This window comes from Myotis nattereri, assembly GCF_964212035.1.
Source record: "Myotis nattereri genome assembly, chromosome: 7".
Classification (NCBI taxonomy): domain Eukaryota; kingdom Metazoa; phylum Chordata; class Mammalia; order Chiroptera; family Vespertilionidae; genus Myotis; species Myotis nattereri.
Window position 1 is genome coordinate 71,744,749 of NC_138082.1, and position 16,323 is coordinate 71,761,071.

Below are 16,323 nucleotides of genomic sequence, written 5' to 3' on the forward strand. Positions count from 1 at the left end.
CGACAGTGTTCTTACAGTTTTTCCATCTTCTCTACACCACACACACTCACATAGGCATGTCAAGGAGAACAGCTAGTCAATAATAGCAACAGTAGCAATGATGACAACAATAATAAATCAGCTATGTAAGGTAACCTGAATTTTTCCAGTGATTCAGCAAAATTATTAAACTTCTCTTTGTTCCAAATAGTGTGATTGTTTGTAAAGTAAAAAATTCAATAAAACATGACCATAACTGAAAAATATATTGTAATTTTTAGTGGAGATTATCACATATATTAAAATGATACAATAATTACTATTAAAATGGATAAATAAATGGTGCATAAGGTGTTTCTATCACCCTTACTTGGCTTTGGAGTATGATGAATCAAATAACACTGCCAGTTTCTTTCAAAATACTTTCCTCACCAACTATAAAGTATTCTCAGGTGTTCCTTTTTAAAATGTGCCTCTGCCATGTTTTCTCTATCCTCACATTATGGGCTTTTGAATGGATATGTTTAAAATTTCATTTTACCTTTCATTGTACTTAAATTCACTTTCATGGTGCTACTTCTTTGTTTTCTATGCTATATTTATGCTGATTTCTTCAGTTTTATATTTCAGTGAATAATTTTTTCTTTTTCCATGTCTAGGCTGCTCTTTAAAACACATATCAGTATTTTGCTTTCAAGTATAGTTTCATTTCTAGAAGTATGGTTTTGTTGTGGTACTTTCAAGTTCGCTATTTACTAACTTTTTAAAGCTGATACCTGAAAATAAAATAATTCTTATTTAAAAAAAAACACATTTAAAACATTAGATGTTTTCTCATCTACTATGGTACTTTCATGAAATAATTACCAGGAATGAAAACTAATACACAAATCTCCAAACCAGTCAGTTTCCATTACTGTAAACTTTTCATAAAAGATTGTATAAAGGCGATGAGTGCGAATGATTAAATTTGGGTCTTGTTATATCATATATCCATGTTGTATTTATTTTACATTAACAATAATAATTCAAAACAAATAATAGTTGTGAAACAAAAAGGAAGTGTTACTGAGCATAAATATTTGCTAAAGAGAGGCTATTTTTCCAAAAGTATTGAGATATAATTGACATATAATATTGGGTAACTTTAAGTTGTACCATGTATTGATACACATATATTGTAATATGATTATCCGCATAGTGTTAGCTAAGACCTCCATCACATCACATTATTACCATTTACTTTTGTGGTGAGAACATTTAATTTCTACTCTCTTAGTAACTTTCAAGTACATATTGCAGCATTGTTTTCTATAATCACAATGCTGTGTGTTAGGTCTCCAGAACTTACTCATCTTCTAAATGGAAGTTTATATTCTTGTATCAATATCTCCCATTTCCCCACCACCACCACATTCAGACACTAGTAACCTCCATTCTACTCTTTGTTTCCTTCATCCATTTTTGTTATTCATTCATCCTTTGACAGGCATGTAGGTTGTTTCCACATCTTTGCTCTTGTCTGTAATGCTGCAGTAACCAGGGATAGCAGATACATATTTGGTACCTTGTTTTTATTTCTTTTGGACATATACAAAGATGTGAGATTTCTGGGTCATATGGTAATTCTATTTTTAACTTTATGAGGAAGCACCATATTATTTGCTACAGTTCTTGCACCAATGTACATTTCTGCCAACAATTCACAAGTGCTCTCTTTTCTCCATATCCTTCCCAGCATTTGATATCTCTGGTCTTTTTAATGCTATCCATTCTAACATTATAGTTTTGATTTGCATTTTCCTACTGAGTATTGCTTTTGTGCAACTTTTCATGTACCCATTGGCCATTTGTATGTCTTCTTTGAAAAAAATGTATATTCATCTCCTCTGTCTCTTTTATTGATTTTTTTGCAATTGAGATTTAGGAGTTCTTTATAAATGTTTTGGATATTAACCCCTATCAGACATAATGTGCAAATATTTTCTCTAATTCCATAGGTTGACATTTATTACACTGTTTCTTTTGCTGTGCAGAAGCTTTTTGGTTTGATCTAGTCCAACCTATTTACTTTGTTGCTTGTGCTTTTTGTGTGATACCAAAATAATTATTACCAAGATCTATGTCAAGAAGTTTATTTCTTACATTTCCTTCTAAGAGTTTTATGGTTTAAAGTCCTACAGTTAGGTTGTAAAGAACAGAATTGCTTAAGTACTGAGGTAGAACATGACTGATCAATTTTATATTTAAATGTAGAACTGCATTGACAAGGATGACAAGGCATCTTCAACTTGAGAGCTTTCTCTGTTGGGCAGGGTTCTAAGTCTCAGCTTAGCCTCGACAGGAAGACTGGAATGACTGATGAGGGCTGATGGAAGCGATTGTCCAGCATGTGTAACACATGGTATTAATCCTTGGCATAGAGTACGCTAAACTATAATATGTTACCCTATATATTATATATTTACCACAAAATAAAAGATAAAGGGAGCATAAAGTAATAATTTAGAACATAAATTAAACAGGACAAAAACTGTAACTATTAGTGCTATACAATAAAATTCACATTAGATTACATAAAGTGATTTTTATTGTTTTTTTTCTAATTTCTGCTGACATTAAATTTTCTTACTCAGCAACTAAGTATATGAATACATCTTAGAAACAAAGGTATTTAAAGAGAATTTGAACAAAATTTTTTATTGAATTGATCTAGGATTGTAACCATCAAGAATGTGGTCAAATTGATTTTAAATTATTAAGATACATAGTCAAGTAAATATACCATATAAAACTTTCTGAATATCTTTTATCTAAGAAACTAATTTGTTTCCAAATAAGTTCTGATGATAAAACCAATTGAAAGGCTTAGAAAATCTTTACATATATGAGAATGGTCAGGTTCTTATTATTATCTTTCCTTGTTTCTGGAACAAGTGAGGTACTAAAAGATATTGGACAAACAACAAGAAGGAAATAAAGACTACTAAAAGATTTTAAAAACAGACTCATAAGGAAAGGTATAATTAATAGATAAGGATTATAGATACTGTACATCTAAAATGACTTAAAAGAAGTCCCTCGGCAGATGAAAAAATGTGTATGTAGGCAATGATGCTCAGTTTTCACTGAAGCTATTCTGAGAGCAAAAAGTAGTTATTTAATCATAAAAAAATGAAATATTTGATTATATGAATATTTAACTATACTGTAGGTTCCTAAGATAAGGGTAGCTTATCATTTTTAAAAAATCATCTAAAATCAGATTATAACAGCAGGTATTTCTACTAATTTCAAATAAATTAGATAACCTAATATTCAAAGGAATTGAGGGAAAGGGAGGGCTAGCATTTGTAATTATCTTGATTGTACTATCTGGGTTTCTACTGCCGTTTCACCTTATTATCAACTGAGGTCTCAGTGTGAATTTTTTAACCATTAATCTACTGAAGGGCACTGCATTTGACTTTATATTGCTTCAGAAACCAAGAAGAGTTGAAAACCGTGCATCCAAAAAGTCTAATATGTTTTTTGCTTGGTATTTAGATGAAGAACCTTTTTTAATTCTTGCTGATCATCACGAGATAAGAAAAATTAGCACCGATGGTTCCAACTACACCCTTTTAAAACAGGTATGGCATTCCCATGATGATTTCATGCTATTCATTATGGGTACTTCAGGTATGTCCTAGAGCCACAGAAATATCTCACAATTTGAATTTATGAAATGCAATTCATAAATACATGCATATATGTATATGAGATTACTATACGTTTTATTTTGTTTGAATTGTCCAGGTGATGCTCTGAATTTGTCACATCACGCAATTTCAAAGAAAGTAAAAGATGTAAGGTATAATTAATGTAAGAGAGTAACTAATTCAAGAATAACTAGAGCAGAGAAAGCATAAGATTCTCTTTTAAGGCGTTTTGTGCATTACCAAATTTGTTCCCCTGCCACTTGGGATTTAAAAATAAATATTTTTTCATAGAATTCAAGTTTCTATGAAAACAGGAGAAAAACATGATTAATGATCCCTAGCCTTTAAAATTTGTAAAAAGCAAGGGAACAAGAGTGCGATTGTCACTTAGTTAAAAGGTTGTGAGGCACAACTTTTCAGTCTTACCCTCTTTATCTCCCAACCCATCCCAAGACCCAAGGGAATCTGTTTTGATGTTTGAGTTCTATTGTCAAAGTATATTTACATATGTTACTTGATATGAAAAGATGTAATTTCCATTTTATGACAAGTTAGAATGCCATGACATTCTCTTGTCAAATTGTTTCCATCCCAATCTGCAGTGGAAATAGCATAAAATGAAATGATTAAAGCTAGAATGACTACTACATAGACTAGAGGAATCACATATAGTTAGTTATAGCATACTTTTAATTGTCAGAAGAAATAGCTTCTTTGGAATTATTTAGCTTGTATCTGTTGTGCTACAAAGATCTCATTGCCCCAAACTGGATAATAATGGCATGCATATGCGAAAGCACTGTCTAGAATAAGTTGTCAAAAATAAGGATATTTCTTGTTCTTATAGTATATTTTTGCCAGCATTAGGCATAGGCAAAAAAAAATCCACCCATATGGTAATTTTTCAGCAACACAAAAAACATTTACTTAGAATTATTTTTTCCCACCTAACGGATGGATTTCTTCATTGCTATTGTTAGAGTTTCACTCATTTTGTTTAATGATTTAGTCTTATTTTAAGTGTAATCTCTCATTGGCAACTGTAAATTGACTCTTCATGACATAGTTGGATTTTTCAGCTTTCCTCTAAGTCACAGATTGAAAAAAAAATTATCTTGAAAATCCAGATGTCTAGCTACCCATTAAAAAAAAGGAAAGAAAAAAAGATGGTGTACCCTTACTAGGCTCACATACCTGGATGGTCTCCATCCAGCCTCTTTAGTAGCTGCTACTTTGACATACAGCCCATGCTTTCTAAATCCACGGAGTACTCAAACTGACCATGTGCTTGCCACAGTACCAGTATTCCTGCCTCATTCACAGGTGTCTGTGAGGTTTAGACTCTTTCTCTTGAGTTTGGAAGAGCCACCAATATCCATCAGATCACACTGTCCCTCTCCCTAATTCTGATCCCTAAGGAGATTGAATAAAATATAAAATAATTTTCATGTTTTTTAAAAAGCTAAATAGAAAGCTATTTAAAATGTATGAGTCAGACAATTATCTCTTTTTTAAAAAAATATGTTTGCATTGATTTATTTTATATATATATATATATATATATATATATATATATATATATATATATATTTATTTATTTATTTTAGAGCGCGAGAGAGAAATTCACACACCCCAACCTGGGTGTGTGCCCTGACTGGGGTAGAACTAGCGAGCTCTCGAAGCACGGGATGATGCTCAACCAACTGAGCCACACCAGCCAGGGCCAGACAACTATCTCTTTAATGAATATCCCTAGAAAAAAGTTCAAGTAGATATAACTCTTAAAATGGAAGGGTTTTTGCTGGCCAAATGATGTTCTATATTATTTAACTTATTTTTTTAATGTGTTTTTCCTCAACTAATATTCATTTGAACAGCATAAAGTGTTCTCTTTAACATGAGAATTAAAGATTTAAAGATGTGAAAAATAATATTTAAATGTATACCATACATTTGCAACATACTTTCATGTACCTAAATTCATCCTTACAATAATAACCCTTGTAGGTAGGCAGGGCAGATACTAATAGGGTGAAAAGTCAGGCAAGTTGGCTTATGTCACACTATAATCTCAGCAGAAGACAGATAGGAATGAGAAAAAAGCTATAATGGGAGGAACTGGAATTAGGAGAAATGGCACTGGTATAGGGCAACCTTCTTGAGGGAAAGCCATGGTTCTGTGTAGACTAATTTTAAGCTTATAGCAAAGGTACAGAATATTGAAAATTATCTTTCTCTTGGAGTAAATCTCTATGTCCTCCCTTTACCTTCCAAGTTAAGTGTGCCAGTCATTAATTCCTTGTATGATCTCTGGAAAAGGGATATGTTTCTTTTCATTTTACTATATTGTTTATTGTTTTTATGGTGTGTGTGCAGGGGGTTCTTTCTTGCCTTTAAAGAGTTAATTTATTTATTTTTAAATTAAATTTATTGGTTAGTAATGTATATAGTTTTCAAGTGTGCAATTATATGATGCATCAGCGGTATACACCACCCAAAGTCAATTCCCCTTCCATCACCATATACACTGAGTGGCCAGATTATTATGACCACCTGACGTTTGTAGGCAAATTAGCTATAATTTCACACTGAAGTTGCTAGAGGGCCAGACCATTATAAACGTCTGAATAGCACAACACACCTAAGTATCGTTGCTGATCAAGTTCATCCTATCATGTTGATGCCGTATCCCAATGGAGATGGCTTCTTCCAACAAGACAATGCGCCATCCCACGGTGCTCGTATTGTGCAGGAGTGGTTTCAAGAACATGAGGGAGACTTTACCTTGCTTAGGTGGCCCCCACAATCACCAGATCTCAATCCAATTGAGCATTTGTGGGACGAAGTTAAAAGAGCCATCAGGCAGCTGGTTCCACAACCAGCAAATCTCACAGAACTGGACAGTGCTATTCATAAGGCATGGTGTCAGATTCCTTGCATCACCTTTCAACATCTCGTGGAGTCAATGCCAAGAAGAATCGCCACAGTATTGAAGGCAAAAGGTGGCCCACAAAGTACTGATGGGGCGGTCATAATAATCTGGCCACTCAGTGTATTTGACCCCCTTTACCCTTTACTCCTCCTCCACCCACGTTCCCTCTCATAACACCATGCTGTTATCTGTATCTATGAGTTTTTGTTTGTTTTTCTTGTTTGTTCATTTGTTGATTTCAGTTTTACATACACACTAGAGGCCCAGTGCATGAAATTCATACATGGGGGGGTGGTCCCTCAGCCCAGCCTGCACGCTCTCCAATCTGGTACTTCTGGCTCCTAATCACTAGCCTGCCTACCAGCTTGATCACTACTTGACCGCTCCCCTGCCAGCCTCATGGCTCCCAACTGCCCTCCCCTGCTGGCCTGATCGCCCCTAACCACCTCTGCCTCGGCCCCCACCACCTTGGCTTTGTCCAAAAGGAGGTGGGACGTCTGGAAGATGTCTGGTCTCCTGGTCTAATTAGCATATTATCCTTTTATTAGTATAGATATGAATGAAATCAATTTTTTTTTTTTTTTACTTTTTCTGTCTGATTTATTTCATTTAGCATGATATTCTTAAAAATCCATCCATGTAGTCCAGCCGTGGGCAAACTACAGCCCGTGGGCCGGATCCGGCCCGTTCAGCTGTTCTATCCGGCCTGCGGAGCAGAAAGAGCAGAGGGTTCTCTTGCTCTCCCCTCCGCTCCTTTACCAGCAGCAGTGTTAACATGGCAATGTCGGGAAACACAGCCGCAGCTCCTTCTTCTGAGTCCAGTTTAAGAACCCATTGTGGCCCTCGAGTCAAAAAGTTTGCCCACCCCTGATGTAGTCACATGTGTATGTGTTGTTGATTTTTTTAGCATGTCTTTGTTTTAGACTGTGCTATTTTAGAAAGTCCTCTTATTAGGATACTCCATTTATAAGCTCAGCTGAACCACAAATTTAACTAATATAGCAAGCTCAATGGAAGACCCATAACAATTTCAATGGCGCTCCTTGCTTCATTTTCCAACCCTGTGGCTCAGGATATTTCTATTGATATCTCTTTTGTTGTTTTTTATAGCTAATATGTTATCAGAGGTTATTCTTAATGGAGCAAAATTACTTTTCTCTATGCATGATTTAAGTCTATTTCATATAACTAAACCATTTTAATGCACTTTCAGATAACATTTTATTTTTCCTGGTGGCATAATTTTAAACTATTGCCAATCACTAGTACCTAAGTGGGGATGAATGTCATATAACTTTCTTTTCTTTTAAAATATATTTTTATTGATTTTAGAGAGGAAGGGAAAGGGAGAGAGAGATGGGAACATCAATGATGAAAAAAAGTCATTGATCTGCTGCCTCCTGCATGACACTTTCTGGGGATTGAGCCCGTAACAGGGGCATGTGCCCTGACTGGGAACCGAACCAGGACCTCCTGGTTCATAAGTCAATGTTCAACCACTGAGCCATGCCAGTTGGGCTCAGGTAGTTTTCTTATGAAAATAAAAAGGGAGTGAGGACAATGAGGAAGTTCATGCGGACTCTAAACACCTGTGCTTTTGGAAAGCATTTGCTAATGTTGACCTTTGAGCAAGGAAATAGAGACCCCCAAACTAAAGATAAATCTTACTTCTAGTGTTGACAGCCATCACTTTGAATACATCATTCTTGTTAGGGACGATGTTTTCACTATAACTTTGTCATAGCATTGTAGAAATACTCAAGAAGTTCTAGGCAGTAGAAAACCACTTTTCCATCTCAGAGATTGTCTACATATACAGACTTGGGAAGAAAACAAAAGTAATTACATCTCCATATTTAACCCAGTAAAAATAAATGAAAAACACCATCTTTGCTTTAATTATTTGGGAATGTTTTGTATAGGTGATTAGGGAAAATTATTTACCCTAACATCTTGAATTTCATACACTGCTATCAGTAACAATCTCAAGATATGTAACATAAAATTTAACAACTGGTAAAAAAAAAAAAAAATTCAGCCTATGTAGTCTAAAACATAGTTATAGCTAGGCCAGCTATAACTTATATTCATATACTACATTTAGAAAATCTACTTTAATAATATGGATTGTAGAAATGAAAATTTATCAAGTAACTTTTTGACATGTTATCCAATTCAATTCTAACAGTGCCTTTTATTCCAGTAAAATTGAATAGAGAAACAAAACATAATTTCTTAAATTAATCATCTTGAACCAAAGGATATAAGTATTTAGCTACAGAAATGAAAGAAGCAAATAGAATTTTGGTGAAACCAATTTTCAGCTCCAAAGCCACTGGGATTACTCTGGTTTTTAGATATTATTTTGACCATACCTTGCATATGATTCTACAAAGAGATCATTGCACCGTTTCTGTGTGGATGACTTGTAAAGCAGTAGAACAATGACAAGTTTGGCTAGATATATATGCCAGAATTCAGAGCTTCAATTTCTTTGTGTTTACAGCTTTAATTTATTATAGTGGGTTTGCTAAATTTGGAATTTGATATTTATTATATAAATTGATTATTTTAGAGAAAGGAGAATAACTTTTCATGACTGGGGATAGTGGGTAAATTTTTGCTAAAGTTAGAGACAAGTTTCTCTCAACCTTTTTTTTATAAAGCTCTAATTATCCATCGCTATTTGAATTTCAAGCCTACCATGGAACCTAACACATTTACCTTATTTATCTGGTGAAAAAATCATTTGAATGTAAGAAATATTGTAGACTACTATTGTAATGATTATCTTTTTGTTTGTTAACCCTCACCTGAGGATATTTTTTCCCATTGACTTTTAGAGAGAGTGGAAGGAAGGAGGAGGAGGAGGAGGAGGAGGAGGGGAGAGAGAGAGAGAGAGAGAGAGAGAGAGAGAGAGAGAGAGAGAGAGAGAGAGAGAGAGGAGGGAGAAATAGAGAGAGAAAAAACAATATGAGAGAGACACATTGATGGGTTACCTCCTGCATCCACCCCATCAGGGGCCTGTGATGAAACCTGCAACCCAGTTACATGCCCTTGACCAGGAATTGAACCTGTGACCCTCAGTCCGAGTGTTGACACTCTATCCACTGAGCTACACCAGTGAGAACTGTAATGAATATTTTAAACCCTCTACAGAACTTGGAATATATTCAATGTATACTTTAGAACATTCATTGATTCTGCAGAGGCAACGTTCTCGATGTGTACACTTAAGTACATATGCCGTGGTCCAACCCCAGCGGGTCCAGGGGTCCCCAAAGGTGTAGACGGAGTTGGAGAAGAAGGAATGACACGGAGACAGCGTTCAGTTGATCAGCAGCCTAGCCAGGATCTCTAGCCAAGTTCTGGTCAGGATCTCCAGCAAAGTTCTGGTTAGGATCTCCAGCCAGGTTCTGTGTCCATGTTCTCTTGATAGGTTCTCCAGCCAGGTTCTCCAGGTTCTCCAGCCAGGTTCTGTAGCCATGTTCCCTCGCTAGGTTCTCCAGCCAGGTTCAGTCACCAGGTTCTAGTCAGGTTCTCTTACCAATTTCTGTAGTCAGGTTCAGTCCAGGATCTTTTGCCATGTTCTCTTCAGTGAAGTTCTTCTGTCTGTAGGTTCTGTGTAGGTTCTGTCTTCTTCCTCTGTCTCCTTCTAAGGTCTGACTTGTTACATCTGTATTTATACCAGTTGATTCAATCCTATCAATCTCTATTACAAAGGTTAGGGCGTTTCTTATCTCCATTCCAGGGAGTAAAGATTATGTAGCTTAAGCATGATTGTTCATAGTTAAAGTGATTAATTACCCGCCTGGCACTTAGTTGAGGGGTTTTATTCCCTCCCTAACTTCAGGGGAAAATCCCTACCTGGGGAAACAACCTTTCTCAGAGACCTTGGTTAAAACACATAGTGCCTAGAAGGTGAGCAAACATATTAAGAACAGTATGCCATATATGCCAGGTCCCTTGAAACAGCAAGCATGGACCGGCTCCCGGCATAAATCTATACTAATAAAAGCCCAGGTGGCCCTCGAGTGACGCCCTCATGTCATCACAAGATGGCTGCCCCCACATCATCACAAGATGGCCAGCAGGGGAGGACAGTTGTGGGTGATCAGGCGACAGGTTAGGGCAGTTGTGGGCAATCAGGCCAGCAGAAGAGGGCAGTTAGGGGCAATTAGGCTGGCAGAGGAACAGTTATGCATAAATCAGGCCGGCAGGGGAGCATTTAGGGGGCAATCAGGCAGGCAAGCAGGCAGGTGGTTGGGATCCAGCAGTCCCAGATTGTGAGATGGATGTCCTGAGGGATTGGGCCTAAACCGGCAGTTGGACATTCCCCGAGGGGTCCCAGAATGGAGAGGGTGCAGGCTGGGCTGAGGGACACCACCCCCCATGCACAAATTTCATGCACCGGGCCTCTAGTATTGATATAAGCAACTTACATCAGCTATAAAGGTAGAGTAAAGATCTCTCAGGGCTTTGCCAAGTGTCTGCTGTATTGAATTATTTTTTTGATCCAAAAGGATTTATATATTAATAAACTATTCAAGCATTAAAATGAGTTAGCACTATAGAAATTCTGATCTAAGTTTTATTGGTCCACTGAGGTAGTAAATATATAAGCCCTAACAATAGACCAGAATTAAACGAATCCCTAAGCAGTCATTTGAACAATCTTAACATCTCAGATGACTCCCAGATGCTGGTGCACAATCCTCCACAAAATCAGTCAAACAGCAGAACTACTACTAAACCAAGATCTGAGGCATCTCAAACCCATCGGCTGAATTCCTTTTTGTTTTGTTCCTTGCTAAAAACTGCATAACCATGAGTCTGAAATGAGGCTTTTCCTCACCACACGGGACAAAAAGATATTGACTCTCCACTTCCTCTTTGGTCAAATACTCTCCTAAGGTTTTAACTTTAAATTGTAGCATGGCACTGTGTTGCCAAGGGACCACTGGAAGCAAAAAAGGGGTGAGGGAAGAAAAGTGTATTTATCCAGTTGAGACAAAAGCTTTTGTAAATAATAAAATTTCCAAATTGTCTTTTCTGACTTTAATCAGATGTCTATCCAGGGATCATCATAAAACATCAGTGATCTTTAGTTTTTCCCATTTAAATGTGTGCTCTTTTCTAGTTACGCTACAGAGCAGATGATAATAATGATATCAAATGTATATTTAATATTAACCTACAGTGAGAGTCTTTCTCTTTATCTCTCCAAAAGCAAGTTGTTGCCCCCACCTCCTTTACTGGCTATTTGATTACACCATTATCCATAAAAATGCTGAAATTGTTGTGGCCTGCTTGTAAAACATTTTCAGATAACTTATGCAACATCTTAAGTTTATAATGCAGGGAAAATGTAAACATATGATGCTTTTAAAAAGATTTGATCACAAATGCCACTATTGTAATGGCTATAAGTACTTAAAAGGAGATAGAGACTCTTATAAACTCCTAAAACATTTAAAAGTAATTTCTACTTATTCCTTTTTACTTTTTAGGGATTAAACAATGTTATTGCTGTAGACTTTGATTACAGAGAAGAATTCATCTACTGGATTGATTCCAGCCGACCCAATGGCAGCCGCATAAATAGAATGTGTTTAAATGGAAGTGATATTAAGGTACCTAAATATTACAACAATGGGATTGTTGGATATTTTATTAGTGTGGTTGAATTAAATAGAAAATGTTATTTGATGGTAATGGTACAACTCATAGAATATATTAGATTGGTTTGCATTTCACATTTTATAATATAAATTAATACATAGTTTAAATGTGAAAATGACCCTTTTATTCTTATATTTCATTATAATGCTATTACATGAAATAAGGTAAAAATAAAATTCAGTAAATAAAATTTGGATCCTATTCACAACCCTAGAAAATGTGATGGATGGTTCCAGCTTGAATGATTAGTGCCTTAGATTCAATTGTGTTAATTTATATAAAAGAAAAAGTTGAGACAGAGTATTTGTAATTGAAAATATTAATAATTAAATTATAGATTAAAATTTGAGCACTATCAAAATTAACCTACTATAGATGGGAATAATTGAATGCATTTGTATAAAATCATGAATGTTCTGATTAGTCAGCATCATAACTAAATACCTGTCACCTTCTAGATATGAGCTATTTGGCACCATTTCTGTGTTATCTCAGGTTTTAAAATAAAATTATTTAAATACTTTAAATTATGTTATAACATAGGGTTACAAAATTCATCTTTCTTCCTTTGGGATTAATAATTCACTGATTTTTATTAAAATGGTCATACATGACAATTTTCCAATTTAGAATTTTGGAGAAAGAAAAAAAAGATATTGTACAGCTCAGTATTGTAGGTTGATATTATCAAATGCTGAAAATGTTCATGTTGTCACTTTATATCTTTACTATTTATGGTTATTAGGAAAGGATAACTATAAAAAATCAATTTTTTTGTCTCTATATTACTATAACAGCCTCGTGTTTCAATTGCTTCTTTCATTCAGTCCTCAAAGCACGAAAAACTCAGAAAAAGTGCTCATATATTTTAAGAATTTTGGATTATTTTATATGTGTCATATTTGTATATGAAAAGCCTATATTCTTATTATATTTGATATTGAGATGGGTTATAATTAAGCACAATAGTTGTATGAGAATAATTTCCCTTTGGTTATGTTGGGTTCTCCCTTGTATTTTTTTTCCCATTCCTATAGTAGAGCATTTATATAGGGCAACAGCAGTTGTGGGAATGGTAATTGCTATTGATATCTACCCTAGAACCTGTTAAAATAAAATTCAGTAATTTTTGTGTGTGTATGTCTTTGTGACAGAATTTTGCCCCAAATTTTAAGAGTACAAATAAATGAAAATGAAAATGTGATCAATAATTATGCAGCTGTCCAACAGCTGTTTTTAAATTTGAGCATTTCTTTCTTAAAACCGCATGTAATTTCTGGGGGCCTGATTACATATTAGGTAATTTCTCACAAATGAGCAAGTCATTTTATTAGGGTAAATTTTTCTGTTTTATGGCTATGTAAATTTTATTTCTAATGTTTAAATAGAATTCTATTTTCTCTGTAAAAACCAAGAAGCAGTGCTCAGTCCTTATTCTAGGCATTTACGCTGTTAACTGTTTAAATTCTTATTTTGTTAGGTAGTACATAACACAGCCGTCCCCAATGCACTTGCTGTTGATTGGATTGGAAAAAACCTCTACTGGTCTGACACAGAGAAAAGGATCATTGAAGTATCCAAAGTCAATGGCTTATACCCTACTATACTCGTTAGCAAGAAGCTGAAGTTTCCCAGGGACCTGTCTTTAGATCCACGAGCTGGGTTTGTAACAAACATTGAAAATCTTAAATTAAGAATTAAGATTGTGGGTTACATTTAACGTGACAAATCCTGTTCTGTGTGTTTTAACATGGAAACCAATGTAAAGTGTGAATGTGTAGAAATCTTTACTGAGGAATCAAAAATAGAAATATGAATACCATAGTGAAATAAAAAAAATTAAAGTTATGGTATTTTACAGCAAGTATATTTTAAAGTTCTAAACAAAATTCTTCCTAACTAATAAATGTATTGTGGAAATGTAGAAAACTTATAGATTTATTTGATTTTAATGTCTTTAAGTCTTGGAGGAAAGGCAAATGAAGAGCAAATTCTTAGATCACATTTTGTGTCTATGTGGTAGTCACAAATGTGGCTGATAACATTTCTGTATCATTTTAGAGCAGGAGACATAAGTAGCATCCATGGATAATAAACAACAAGGTGCATTTTACAAACATTCAAAAGAAACTGCACAGTGAGAGTATAAGGAAAGATTCATATTGGAGCTGTGTTTCATTTGCATGTCATTGTGAGAATGGAGAAGAGGTCATCAATAAGGTCAAGGACAGTAGGCTGGAGATTTCAGATGATACACATTAAGGTGTCAAAGCTGTCTGGTGCATGTTTGCTAAAGTTCCATAGATTATGACTGTTTACTTTCAATTATGTTGTTTTGGTAAGTAGAGAAGGCATATATTTCCATTGTTCTTTGCACTATAATTTAGAGAGATTACATACTCCAAAATGATCTCTGTAGAAGTTCAACCTACTCACCACACTTTCTAAAATAAGAATTTTAAAGAATTTGATGTTTTAAAATAGTACACTATAGTGCTCTTAATTTTCTGCTACCTAAATTAATTTCAAATATGTTTCACCAAATCATTGCTTTTATCATATCATATGCAACAATTCAATTTTGCTTTTTGCTAATATAATGACTCTGTGTTTTGGCCCCTTATATTTGCAATTGGCAGAGTAGTCATGTCATAGTATATTTTAAAGCTTAATTTTAAACATTATTTTGGGTAAAAATAGTACCTAATAGAGAACCCTTCTACTATAAACATTGTTCTATTTCCAAAGTAATGTGCAAGTGTTAACTTTTCACTATATATTTATGTAACCATTTTGTTACCTTTTAAAATATTTTCTTTACCATGGCAACATAAATTTCAAGAGTATAAATTCTATTTTAGCTGAGAGTCATGAGAGACTGTTTCCACACAAGTTTCAATATATTATGTCCAGATGTACTAAGTTTGGTTACCATCATCATTCATTCATAAGAATTTAAATAATTTATTTCCTTTTGTATTTTCTGAGAAGGTATTTATTTTACTGTGTCCAAACCATTGTCCCTTTCTTTAAAGTTGATATGGCTGGCTTAGCTTCTCATTTTATACCATTCAAGGTGCTTCATTTTCTAAATGAAAAAAACACACATTACCTGTGGGTAACAATAGTCTTGTGGAATTTCCTACTTAAAACTGTATCCTAACCTGAATCCAGTTTTGTTTTATTTTGTCCAGATCCAAGTTATTACCTCATAAACTGAAAACAGTTATAAGTTATCATCAACATAAACCCAACCATCAAAAGTGTCAATTTAAAAAGTGACGTATTAAATTATTGTAGAGATTAACAGAGACTCCCTTGATTTCCTTTTTTGATAATATTTGGTTTCTGATATGGATATGCCATATTATAACCAAAGAAACAGATAAAAATTTGAAGTTTTTATGAAACAGTGAAAGCCGCCTATTCTAACAGATAAAATTTAATGACCCCTTTTTGTTCATGCTGTTTTCCTAGCTCCCCTGAGGGAGTCAGTAGGGCAACCTGGATTTTCACTTTTATGAAGTGCGCTTCAGGGTGAAAATGCCATAAATGCCTCCAATATTGTGCAATCCTGCTTTAAAAATGGCAGCTGAAATGCTAAGATTATTTCATAAAAAGTGCAATTGAATCTTTCTACATCGGATTGCCATTGTTATTTGCATACGTTTTGAAGATGCCAACAGTACTGACCTCTGTTTCCTTGAGAAGTGAGATTTCTGTCCTGATATTCAGTGAGGGATTGGGCAAGGCTTTGTTTAAGGGAGGATAAAGATTATGGCACTAGTGTAATGAAGCATTAAACATATAGGAAGCAGTTTGTAGTCATTTTTATCTTTTAATAACAGTATGCCGATTGTCACAAATCAATTTGGATATGGTAATGACTAAGAGTAGAAAGAGCTACAAGTAGATAGACCATCTTCTTGGCTGTTATATTTAAATTCAACCAAAATTCAATTATTCTAATAATTTTGTTATCTGGCTAACTTGGGAAACAACGTTCTAAATTATCATAAATGTGGGGTA

General features: G+C 34.7%; 1 protein-coding gene across 2 annotated transcripts in view; it reads left to right on the forward strand.

Annotated features, from left to right (window-relative positions):
- Positions 1–16,323, forward strand: part of LRP1B (LDL receptor related protein 1B) — a 1,698,272-nt gene that overhangs the window by 1,453,103 nt on the left and 228,846 nt on the right. For both annotated transcript variants that reach the window (XM_081095916.1, XM_081095917.1), the window contains exons 57-59: positions 3,526–3,611; positions 12,123–12,245; positions 13,775–13,956. In XM_081095916.1, the coding sequence (XP_080952042.1) occupies positions 3,526–3,611; positions 12,123–12,245; positions 13,775–13,956 (391 nt within the window). The remainder of the gene's footprint in view (positions 1–3,525; positions 3,612–12,122; positions 12,246–13,774; positions 13,957–16,323) is intronic.